General features: G+C 40.8%; 1 protein-coding gene across 1 annotated transcript in view; it reads left to right on the forward strand.

The window, feature by feature from the left end:
• The window catches only part of ERC2 (ELKS/RAB6-interacting/CAST family member 2), a 658083-nt gene that overhangs the window by 390028 nt on the left and 255122 nt on the right, over positions 1-12933 (forward strand). The window contains exon 14 of the mRNA XM_077822546.1: positions 2698-2835. Coding sequence (XP_077678672.1) covers positions 2698-2835 — 138 coding nt within the window. The remainder of the gene's footprint in view (positions 1-2697; positions 2836-12933) is intronic.

Here is a 12933-nt window from a genome sequence, read left to right on the forward strand (position 1 = left end):
AGGTTTGGGGGGAACCCGGGCCTGCTCTCTACCCTGGGTTCCAGCCCATGGCCCTATGGGCTGCAGCTGTGTAGAGGGCCTCCAGAAACAGCTGTGCAACAGCTACAATTCCCTGGGCTACTTCTCCATGGCCTCCCCCCAACACCTTCTTTTTCTTCACCACAGGACGTTTCTCCTGATGTCCGTTAACACTTGTACTCCTCAGTCCTCCAGCAGCATGTCCTCTCGCTCCCAGCTCCTTACGCACACCTCACTAACTGGAGTCAGAGCCTTTTAAAACCAGGTATCCTGATTAGCCTTAATTAATTCGAGCAGCTTCCCAAATGGCTATAGGTGTCCTAATTAGCCTGCCTGCCTTAATTAGTTCTAGAAAGTTCCTGAGTGTTCTGGAATAGTCCCTGTTATTTTACCCAGGGAAAAGGGACCTGCTTAACCTGGAACTAATGTATCTACTTTCGACCACTCTTTTGTAGCCATCTGTCCTGACCCTGTCACACTTTATATACGTTGTAGTTATAGCCATATTATCAGCTCTGATTTGGTCTGTTTTCCCTCTTGTATATTTTTAAGCTTTGCTCATGTTTGCCTTCTTACTCTTAAGAAATTTTATGTTGTTTGCAGTGTTGTTGCAGCCAGGCTATGAGCCACTGTTGGTCACATAATATGAGAGAGAAGGTGGGTGAGGTAATATAAAACCAGTGTCTCTGATAAGTCCATGGTTTTTAGTGTCCAGCGGAGTTATGAATTTAAGTTCCTAGGCTTGTCTTTTGAAGGTGTTGTGCACGTTTCCTTTGAGGACGAGGACTGAGCGTTCAGATACGGAGTGATCACTTTGTGAAAAGTGTTCACCTGTGAGTGATAGTGTGTTTTTTGTCTTTTATCATTTTTCTGTGTGAGTTCATCTGAGAGTGTAATGATTGTCTGGTTTCACCCACATGGCAGTTGTAGGGGCATTTGATGCACTGGATGAGGTACACACCATGTTGTGATAGGCATGTGTTGGACCCATGCATCTTGAAAGGTGTGTTGGGGGGGTATTGATCATTGTAGCAGGGGAGGTATATCTGTATGTTTTGTACCTGTTGTTCTGGTAGGGTCTGGTGCCGCTTTGAGTTGGTGTGTCCTAATCCTGTGAGGAGCTTGCTTCTGCTGATGATCTTGCCCAGATTGTGGGGGGTTGTTTGAAGGCCAGAAGGGGGAGAGGGTTCAGGAACGATATCTTCCATGATGTGATCCTCATCAAGTATGGGTTGTAATTGTTTGATCATATCCTGCGTGGGTTCTGGCATCTTCTTTGGGGTTTTTGTTGAGATACAATTTGTACATGATTCTTTAATAATAATAATAATAAAAAAAGTTCCTTAAAAGTATGTAATGCAAAAGAAATATTTTAAATGTATGTATTTTTAAGTCGTATTATTTTTCCTCCTTGACATTTTAAGTTTGTAAAAAAGGAATATTTTGCATATGCTGGGTTTTTTTAGATAAGAGGCACATGATATGAAGTAAGAGAAATAAAAGCATATAGTCAATGGTAACTAATGTAGTCCCCAGGAGAAGATCCAGGCTACCAATCATGTACAAGAGTTATAATCTGCAGTTTAGCTTGTTTGTTCTCAGGCTATAGATAATGGATAAAAGTGCCTGGTTTGCTGCCAGTACATGGTTTATTTGCCAAATATGCTGTTTCATACTTGTTTAACTTGATCCATATCACAAGTTCTTCCTATTAAGAGCCTGCTTTACATGCAGTTACTTTAAATCAGTTACCCACAAAAATATTTTATGGTACAGACTTTGCTCAACAGATTTGGCACATTTTTTCAGCTGCAGTCCTGAAATCTTTGTGAGCATGATTCACACTGAAGTCAGTAGGAGCTTTCAGTGCACAAGGAGGATATGTTTGGTTCTAACTGTGTGGAAATAGGGATATTCTGACATATATTATAAACTGATACCTCAACAGATTTTCCCTATTTTATATCATAGTTGACCATTCCTGCCGTGTTACTATGTATTTGCCTTTGAGAAGTGAAAGTTGGTCCAACTTTTAATGTTCATACATTCATGCTAGCAAAACTGTGGCTAAGAGCAAAAGTGCTGGTGGAGACTGGCTGCCCAGATTGTGCATTCCACAAAAAATTTAAGATGGACCAAGCCCCACTAGTTGTCTGTGAATTATGCCTTTTGGGCCATGCTCAGGTTATACAATGGAGCACTCAGAAAAATGAGAGAATCGTGTCAAAATGTGTATCATTAAAAAAAATCTAGACATATAAATTAGAGCTACCCCGACCAGCTGTAGTTTACATATTCAGTACTGCTGGTTGCACCTTCAAAAGGCTAACGAATGCTGGGTGCACCTCCAAGAGTTTGGTTCAAATAAACATTCAGAAGTTTAAGACGCTTATCCATAGGTTTTGAGGCTTCCCTTCTTCTTCCGCAACACCCTCCAAATCCACCCCTTCTGCCCCAAAACTTTCTAATATGTAACCATGAATATTGAAAGAATTGAGCAAGAGAAGAAGTTTCTCTGTTGTTCATCATGTGCGGTATAGAAGATCTGCAGTATCCTGAGGGATACATCACAGTGCATGTACATGTAGCTGTTTTAGTAATGCAGATTATTATGGCCCAACTCTCTGCTTGAATGATAAGAAAATATTGATTAATATTGTGATCTATTTTTATTTTTAGATTGAAAATCTACAGGAGCAACTTAGGGACAAAGATAAACAGCTAACCAATTTAAAAGACAGAGTGAAATCGTTGCAGACGGATTCCAGTAACACGGACACAGCTCTAGCAACATTAGAAGAAGCTCTGTCAGAGAAGGTAATGTTTAGCATGTAGCAGTGCTATATGGTGCTCTTTCAATGAGGGGGTGAAGTGTGTCCAGAATAAAAAGATGCTTTTTTGAAGTGGTGGAGTACCAAAGAAAGAAATGAAAGAAAGTTTATGTAAAATTACAGAATTAACCCTTAAAATAATCTGCTCTTTATTTTTATTTGGAGTTTTATGCCTTTAACTTGCAAATGACTTCATCCCACATTAAGTGGTGGGTTGTTGGAGAAGGTGTGTTCCACCTTTAAGGATTAGAGAACCAGAAAGTTACCTGGTACAGAGCTGAGGCACATGCAGCACCATGCCAGGTCAGTGTGGGGATGGTCAGGTGACCAGAAGAGGGGTGGGGACTATTGGTACCCAAGTCAGTGTAGTACATAACCTGGTTTTGTTTTCACCTGGACCAGTCTGAGTAGGTTTCGTCATGATCCGCTGTGGGCATTAAGCTAGTTGCTCCTTTCTGGCAGGGCGGAGGTAGGGTCCGGCTGGGGTTGGGAACTGGGAAGGAATTTTTCCCTCACTGCCAGATTGATCAAGGCAACGTGAGGTTTTGACCTTTCCCACAGGAGTTTGGGGGCTTGGTGGAGCAAAAAACAAAACGGGGGTTAGGCTATGATGTCGCAGTTGATTATGTAAGCTTGGGGCAGATATCCAGTGTAGGTACTCTGTAGGTAATAGATACAGTGATTAGATAAAATGGATCTGGAAAGTATTTAAAGGAGGTATTCTTTATAGGAGTGAAAATGGGGGGTTCAGGGCTCCTACGATTGGTATGGCAGGGAGTTAACCCCCCCTTCTTTAGCCCTGATTAGCCCTCATTTGAGGGGGTGGGTGCCGAGATCCCAGCAGCTAATGGGCTGGGGACCAGTGTAGGAAGTGGGAGGGCTGACAGCAGTGCTCTGGGTAATATAAATGGTTATGGAATTACCTGCACTGTACAATTTTCTCTGCTGAGTACTCTCTGACATTTGGGTATAAAGTTGTGGCTTAATTAAACCATGCCCATTGTTTCTGTCCCTCCTCTAGCACGGCTGGACAATACCTAAATACCTAAAAATCCCCATTGACTTCAGTAGGACCAGAATTTCACCCATAAACTTTAAATACATGAGTAGCGCTATTGAACTCAGGTATTTGGACTCAGTGGGACTATTCTTGTGCTTTAAAGTTCAGCACATGCTTTATTTTATGTGGAACAACTGGTAAACATTTAAATAAACTTGAATTAGTATGGAGCCTTCTCAGTGGTAAGTGGGACCTGCTTTTTCACCAGGGGTGGCCAACCTGTGGCTCCGGAGCCACATGCAGCTCTTCAAAAGTTAATAAGCAACTTCTTGTATAGTCACCGACTCCGGGGCTGGAGCTCCAGCCCCGAACTTCCCAGTGTGCCAGGGGGTGCTCACTGCTCAACCCCTGGCTCTGCCACAGGCCCTGCCCCCACTCCATCCCTTTCCGCCCCCTCCCCTGAGCTTGCTTTGCCCTCGCTCCTCCTCCTCAGAGCCTCCTGCATGCCACAAAAGAAGTCATCGGGAGGTGTGGGGAAAGAGCGGGAGGCGCTGATTGGTGGGGCTGCCTGAGCTGGGAGTGGGGCCGTGGGGTTGATGGGGGGCTGCTGACATATTACTGTGGCTCTTTGGCAATGTACATTGGTAAATTCTGGCTCCTTCTTAGGCTCAGGTTGGCCACCCCTGTCTTAGACACTAGTCTGAATACTATTAAATGCTGCCCTCTGTTATGAGGGTTTTCTGGAGTCTACAGGTGCAATTAAAATCCTGTGACTGGAGATGGAATTAGCGTTATCTATTGTAAATAAATATGTTTGGGCTCTTGTGCAAAGTTAAATCATGTTCTAGTGTCTAATGAGAATTTTAATCATATAATGAGGTAGTATTATTTAATCATCTGAATAAATTGGCAAGTGTTTAAGGGAGACCGCTGCAGGTATAAATGCAGCATGGGTGGGTTTAATGTTGTCGTATAGCACTGCTTTTCCAGGTACAGGCTGCTCTCATCCTGTAAATATGGAATTACTAAATATCACCCCTATTTTACAGATGGGGAAATAGAGTCTGTCAGATGTTTTTTGACTTGCCAAAATTACACAACAAATTAGCATCAGTACTGGGGCCCCAGCTTCAAAATTCACATCTAATCCAGTAGTCCAGATGAGTTATTTATCCTTTCTTCCTTGTTTTGTCATCTGTAAAATGGCTAATAATATTTAGCTAATGATATATGGCTGCATATAACTTCTCCATGTGTCTATTTTTGGATTTTGCTTATCTTAAATATCATTAAACCATTTTAGAAATTTTAACACTAATGCTCAAAGAATTTAAAGTGACTTGCCTGGGAGGCAATGTGGTGAAGTGAGTTAACTAGGGAACTGGGAATCAGAAGACTTAAGTCTTTCTCCCATGTAAAATAGACCCGATTCTCAGCCTATGTAAATCAGTATGCCCTTTTACACCAGCTGAAGATCTGATCCAACATGAATAATACAAAGTTCTAAAACGTAGTAGATCAGAAGTTCTAAAAGCTTTGAATTATGGGCTTTGTCCTTTGTTTTTCAGTTTTGTCTGTTTATTTTTGTAGACTGTCCAGCTGGAAGACTGCAACACTGCAGTTCAAATTAGAGAAGTCCATCAGAATCATCATATGTGTGGAAAGTTACAGCACCAATAATGTTTATGTCTCATGTTTGGAGCTTAACTGTCTTTGATTGGAAATCTATTTGTACTGGGTGGAAAGTGAATTAACGGTGTACCAGACATGAGAACAAAAAATCACTGCAAGACCAGATCAGAGAGATAAGGTTAATGTGATGTGAACTGTGCAAATAACAGGATGCTTGGTTCTGGTGAATTGTACACAAAAAAAGAAGAATTGCCCTGGGATGAAAACAGTATGCTGGTCTGTTTGATTTGGATACTGCAAGTAATTGGTGCTAGCCCCTTTTGCCACAGCATCATAGTGGGAGCTCATTTTCGATTCATTACCTGTTGTAACTTTATCAGAGTCCTTGCTTTTCCAGGCTACAGGCTGTCCTCATCCTGTAAATATGGCTTACCAGCCACATTTTTAAAGGCATTTAGGCACCTAAAGATACAGATAGGTGTCTAGTGGGATTTTCAAAAGCACTTAGCCGCCTAACTCCAATTGTCCTTGGATGTATTGAAATAAATGTTTAATTGTGCCCAGCTTTCCAAGTGATCCTGATGGCTCTCTGTTTAGTGACCTTGCCTTATCCCTATTTACCTTTCCACAAATCTTGGTGACATCTACAATCTTTATAAGCAATGATTTCTTTTTTTTACAGAAAATTTATAAAAATATTGAAATGGTATTGAACCAAGAACTGATCCGCATAGACTCTAAGCAAAAAAAAACCCACACTTTTTGATGATTCTCCATTAACAATTGTCTTTTGGATCAATCAGTTAGCCAGTTTTTAATCTATTTGATGTGTGCCCTATGGATTTTTGCATAGTGCTAAACTTTTAATCAGAATGTCAGGCAGTACTAAGTCAAGTGCTTGACAGAATTCTAAAAGTATTACATCAACAGTTACCTTTATCTACCAAACTTAGTCTTGACAAAAAATGATTGTGAATTAATCCAACAAAACCTGTTTTCCCGGGAGACGCATTGATTGGCATTGATTAGATCATTAACCATTTATTCTTTAAGTCTCATATGAGCCATTATGTTGTTTTGTCTGGAACTGATGTCAAGCTAACTGGCCTATAATTATCCATGTTATTCTGTTTACCCTTTTTAAGTATTGCCACAATATTGGCTTTATTTTAGTTCTTTGGACCTTTCTCACTTTTCCAAGATTTATTAAAGATAAACATACATGCACCAAAAAGCTCCTTGCACAACTTTTAAAACTGTTGCATGCAAATCACCCAGGTCACTTTTTTTTTTTAAATTTTAGTAGATTCTGGTTATCTTCCTTAGTTACTGTTGGAATAGGAAGTATTTGATCATCATGTAGTGATATGAATACATCATCCAGCTTCTTTTAAATACAGAACATAAATTTTCGTTGAACATTTCTGCTTTTTTCTGCATCATTATTGATAATTTTACGATTGCCAGCTATCACAGTTCCAGTTTAGTGTGCCACTTGCCAGACTGCTGTGAGGGGATCTAACTGCTGAATCCCTGGGTGTTTTAAGACCACAGAGTCTGAGTGGAGTCCAGGCATTACTACTGTCTTAGAGCCTCTGGGCAAACTCTTGGGGTTCAGATCTATCTGGCACCCCCTCCTGAGAGCCACAACTATACAATCCCCTGCCCAGCCCCTAAAACTAGTGTTGATCCCTCAGATTCTCCCCATACCTTGAACTCCCCCTCTTCCAGAACTCCACCCAAAAGTGTGAGCCTTATAGTTTACCTCTTCAGTTTGCGAAGGGTGGCCCTAATAGGAGCACGAGTCTCCAGCTGGCATAGTTCTGAGGGTCATTGGGACACACAAAACTCTCCATCGCAACAAGGTAATGGTCCAAGGAGAGGACTGCAACCTGTATATGAATTTCATTGACCTGACAAAAGCATTTGATACAGTCAGGAAGGCCTTTGGAAGATGATGGCAGAATTCAGTTGCCTGGAGAAATTCATCACAATGGTTCTGCAATTCCATGATGGCATGATCGCTCGTGTTGTGGAAGATGAGTTATCTGAACCATTCCCAGTCACCAATGGGACACCAATGGGAGTCAAGCTGGGCTGTATATTGGTCCCAACCCTCTTCAGTATGATGTTCTCTGTCATGCTTACAGATGCCCTTTGTGACTGAGACACCAGGATTGGCATCAGATACTGGACTGCTTTTCAATGTGAAGAGACTGCAGGTGAAGACAAAGATACAGGCAGTGACTGTTTGCAGTCTTCTGTTTGCTGATGACTGTTCCCTGAATGCCAAATCTGAGTCTGACACACAGTGAAGTATGGACTATTTCTCTTCAGCTTGTGACAACTTTAGTCTCACAATTGACATCAAGAAAACAGAAGTGATATATCAGCCTGCACCAGGAAAGCCTCATGTAGAGCCTACTGTCACAGTGAATGGCCAAACCCTGTATGCAGTGGACAAGTTCACCTGCCTCGGCAGTACACTCTCATGTGCAGTTCACGTTATTGATTAAACCAATGTCAGACTGCCAAAGCGAATATGGTCTTTGGCAGACTACGTGCAAATGTGTGGGAACGTAGAGGCATTAATCAACAAAACTGAAGGTCTACAAAGCCATTGTGTTGTCAACTCTGATGTATGCCTATGAAATCTGGATGGTGTACAGACATCATGCGATGAAGCTGAATCACTTTCACATGTGCTGTCTGAGGAAACTAATGAGGATAAGATGGCAAGACAAGGTTCCAGATACTGAGGTTCTCAGACAGGCAGGCATTCCAAGCATCCCTACTCTGATGAAAATACAGATAAGATGGACATGCCATGTCACCAGAATGTCAGATGGGTGACTGCCAAAGAAGATCTTTTATGCCAAGCTAAAGGAGGGAAAGGTGCTCTTAGGGAGGCCAGAAGAAATGTTTTAAGTCACCCTCAAGTTATCCTTGGGGCATTTCAATGTTGACTGAGAGTTTTTTGGGAAGATCTCACTCAAGATTGTTCTATCTTGTGAAGCCTCATCCATATTTGAGCTACAGTCTATGAACAGAGGAGAATTGCTGAGGCAGAGCAGAAGCACCAGCAGCATAAATCTCGCAACAGTAGCATGTCTGCCAGTAATGAAGTAAGCCATAGTGGCATCTCTTGTTCAGTGTGCCACAGACAATTCAAAGCTCAAATTGGCCTGATCAGCCTCACGTGTTCACAGAAACCAAACCAATCAGTGATGTCATGGTCCTCTTCGAACTTGAAGGATGAACAACATCCTCTTCAGTGGGTCATATGATAGGTGCAACGCATAGCACACAGGCACTTTGCACAAGACCTAAACCACCATTGCTCTTCACTATCAGATTAAACAGAGAGAGTAAAGATCATATAAAAACATCAAACCTGCTGAATGCAATGCTCCTCCTTCTAACTCATGCTTTCCCTGGGGGACCATCTGAGTTCAGGTAGGCAGGGTTCTCCCTTGCATCACCAGGCTCCTGCAGCAGTTTCTCTCTTCTTGAGTAGCTGAAGATGGTGAATACCCTGAATAGATCAGCTTCTGCCCTTTATATAATGTTCCAGTGCCTCCATCATATGACCCCCAGATCAGCCTCAACTGGTGATCCCATACTCCTATCATGTGGCTTCATAGCCAGGCAACCTCTCCCCTGACAAACCAGCTCTTTTGGGTGGGAGCCAGCAATATAGTCTCCTGTCTTTGTCTTTGAATAGAGGACCACCCTAAGTTATCAATGCTCTATGGTCAGCACTGTGTCACTAAGCCTTGGAATTTCAGTCCAACATGGAGACTAAGAGACAACAGAGAAGACCACTAGCCCCTACATTCCAAATGGACTTTGCAGTCTGACAGACATACAGGGAATTCATAATTTCACACAGAATTAATAAATTGTACAGACAACTCACCCAAATCACCACACCATCTAATAAAGGACTTAGATCATTGTTAGGTTTCCTGTTGTTCCTGAAATTATCTGTGAGACATCCCTCTCTGCACTATCCAATGCTATGGAAGGAAGTGCATGATCATGATGCCTGTGGCTGTTCAGAACAGTTCTTATAGTTCTCAGCAGAAGACATCAGCTCAACAGTTTTGCCATTTAGACAATCGCCATAAAAGTGGCTTTGTCACTTCCCTAAAGTGATTATTTGTAGGTTCATTTTAAAAAAGTATTTGTAAACCTCCCCCTCCCCCAAAAGGCTCCCTCTTAAACACTTATGACTAATAAGGGTAAGATCACCCCACACATTAAAAGAAAAATTACACACACACAAAAAAGTTATGATTTTCCCAGCAGATATTTAATCCCTGATCTACTGTTATGTAGTGCTACAGATTTCTATACATTCTCACAGCCATGCAAACAATGGTCTTAATGAACAGGAGTCAGCACTTGATCTCCACAAGATAAATAGCAGATAGACTTTTTGAGCCCTGTCTATACTATGTGAAATGTGGATTATTCACTGACTGTGGTTTAACCTAGGTCTACTTAACACAGTTCAAAACTCCCGTTGAAATACATGGGAATTAGGTATCTAGGCACTTTTGAAAAATCCCACTAGGGGTCTCTCTGCAAGTTTAGGCACCTAAATAGCCTATGTCACTTACAGCCTGATTTTTAAAGGTAAGTCCTATTGAGACTTATGTTTCTAATTCACACAGTTTTTAAAATTAGACCTGAAGTTTAGGTCACTAGTTCGCTACTATTGTATGTGCTAAAACAGTTCTCAGAGTATTAATACTGAATGTGGAAACCATGTTTTGAAAATTCAGTCAGCAAAACACTTAAGCATGTTGTTGAACTGAATTCAAAGTCAGTTTACTTTTGTTAGTGTGGACAAGGCTTTATTCAGAGATTCATAGATTTTAAGGCCAGAAGGGACCATTGTGGTCATCTAGTTTGACATCCTGCATAACACAAGTCATATGACTTAAGTCCAATAGGTGTATTTGAACTAGATCATATCTTTAAAAAAAAAAGTCCATGCTTGATTTGAAAACGCCCCACAGAAGAATTTTGTCCAGAGAATATTAAAACATAAAAATAGCAAACCAAATAACGACAAAAAATCCCACTTGATGCCCCACAATCAGATGGTTTAATTGTTTTTCTCCTTTAAAATGTTTTACCGTAAAAAGGGCCCTAAAACTGGCTTTTAGTTTTGTGTGTATGATTCTAGGCACACTATCGCTTACATTAGATTTGCACGTACAAAGGGCAGCTGTGCAAACTTTGTGTGCATACAGTTTGCAAGTTCTATAATTTATTTCCACAAATTTTAGTGCATTGAGAATTGCACATAAATAATTAGATTTTGAATTAGAAAACATCTCCTTTCTTCCCTGTGTCAGGATCCTGAATTCGACTATCTCAGGGTCACTGCCTCCCAGATTCCCATCCACTTTAGCTTCCCCTACTAATTCTTCCCGGTTTGTGAGCAGCAGGTCAAGAAGAGCTCCGCCCCTAGTTGGTTCCTCCAGCACTTGCACCAGGAAATTGTCCCCTACACTTTCCAAAAACTTCCTGGATTGTCTGTGCACCTCTGTATTGCTCTCCCAGCAGATATCAGGGTGATTGAAGTCTCCCATGAGAACCAGGGCCTGCGATCTAGTAACTTCCGTGAGTTGCCGGAAGAAAGCCTCGTTCACCTCATCCCCCTGGTCCGGTGGTCTATAGCAGACTCCCACCACGACATCACCCTTGTCGCTCACACTTCTAAACTTAATCCAGAGACACTCAGGTTTTTCTGCAGTTTCATACTTGAGCTCTGAGCAGTCATACTGCTCCCTTACATACAGTGCAACTCCCCCACCTTTTCTGCCCTGCCTGTCCTTCCTGAACAGTTTATATCCATCCATGACAGTACTCCAGTCATGTGAGTTATCCCACCAAGTGTCTGTTATTCCAATCACATCATAGGGCAAACAGTCCTTTATCCAAAATACCAAATGTTTATAGCTGTTCTGGTGTTGAGAATAATTAGGATTGATTCTGTTTCTGGTGTCAAATAACTTGCAATAATGTGCAAGATTCTAAGGAAGTAATTAGTTAGGACTATGCAGGAATAATTAATTGATATATTTGCAGTTTCTTCTAGGCAATGAAAGCTCTTTAAAAAAGATTAAAGGTACACTTTGTATTAAGCCAAAAATAATTTTATTCCTGCCCAGATAATTTTTTAAAAATAAGAATAGGTAAAAACACTATTGACTTCCTTGATGTTAATATTAAACTTTTCAAATAGCTTAGCTTTAGCACTGACCCAGCTCAAGAGGTTGCTTTCATGAAGCAGATATTTATGAAATTGGTCTTGCCATACAACTGCTGTAGCCCCACATGGTAGATAAGCAATTGAGTATGTCTGATAATAAAGCAGCATGCTGCTACAATTCAGTTCCTGCTTTTGTGATAAAGTGCAAGTAGATTAGACCTGTGAGGTACTAGATTAGTGCACAAGGAAAGCTTGCCAGTGCAAATAAGACTAATACAAGACCACATTGTTGGGATTTCTGCAAGTTAGCTGTTAATCAAGTAAAACATGGTATATTAGGCCCTTTTAACACGTTTTTGACATCTAGCCCCCTGCAGCTGACAGTTAAATTAGCCTTCTTTTGTGATTGACTGAGAATAATTTTATACTATTTAACCATTAATAAAATGTCAGAGTGAGTATTATGTATACATTTAATATAGTTCATTATATAGGGAATATTACCTTATGTAACTAAATCTTCAAGGTGGCATTGGTATGAAAAACAAAATAAAAACACCCTAAAGTAATTATGCCTACAGCATGTATATACTTTAACATTTCTTAATTTACATTCAATGCAGCAGGATAATCTTTGAATTTACAGTTTAAATATCCGCCTAACAAACTGGGAATGTATTTATTATTAGGAGTGAGTTTGGGCTCTTAATAACATACATCATCCATGTCTTGTGTAGCTCACAATATGTGACATGTTAAAAAGTAAACTTAGTACACTTTTGTCATACTGCTCAAATAAAAAAAGTGATGATGTTTCTATTTAAGGCCCCATTCCTGCAGCGTCATCCACATGGGCGAACCTCTATGCCTACACAAAGTCATATTGAAGTGGCTAAAGGAAATTGTGAGACTCTGGATGAAATCGTGACCTCTCTGAAGTCAGTGGGAATTTTGCTATTGACTGTATGAAGCCAGGATTTCACTCTCTTTTGAATATGGTATACAGAGCTGGGCAGCCTACCACTGTAAAAATTATATAGTCTTGGAAAGGGTTTTAATGGCTAGTCGGCCTTTTGTCCTCTGCCTTTGACAATTTCTTTTTGCTGTATGCAAGATGGAACACATCTAAGTACATAAAGGAATGTCATCACTATGTAGCTTATCTATGTTAGAAAGAGAACTATATAATTGTTCAACATTGTCTTCAGCCGGAGGTTCTCGTA

Source organism: Eretmochelys imbricata, chromosome 7 (genome assembly GCF_965152235.1).
Source record: "Eretmochelys imbricata isolate rEreImb1 chromosome 7, rEreImb1.hap1, whole genome shotgun sequence".
NCBI classification, from domain to species: domain Eukaryota; kingdom Metazoa; phylum Chordata; order Testudines; family Cheloniidae; genus Eretmochelys; species Eretmochelys imbricata.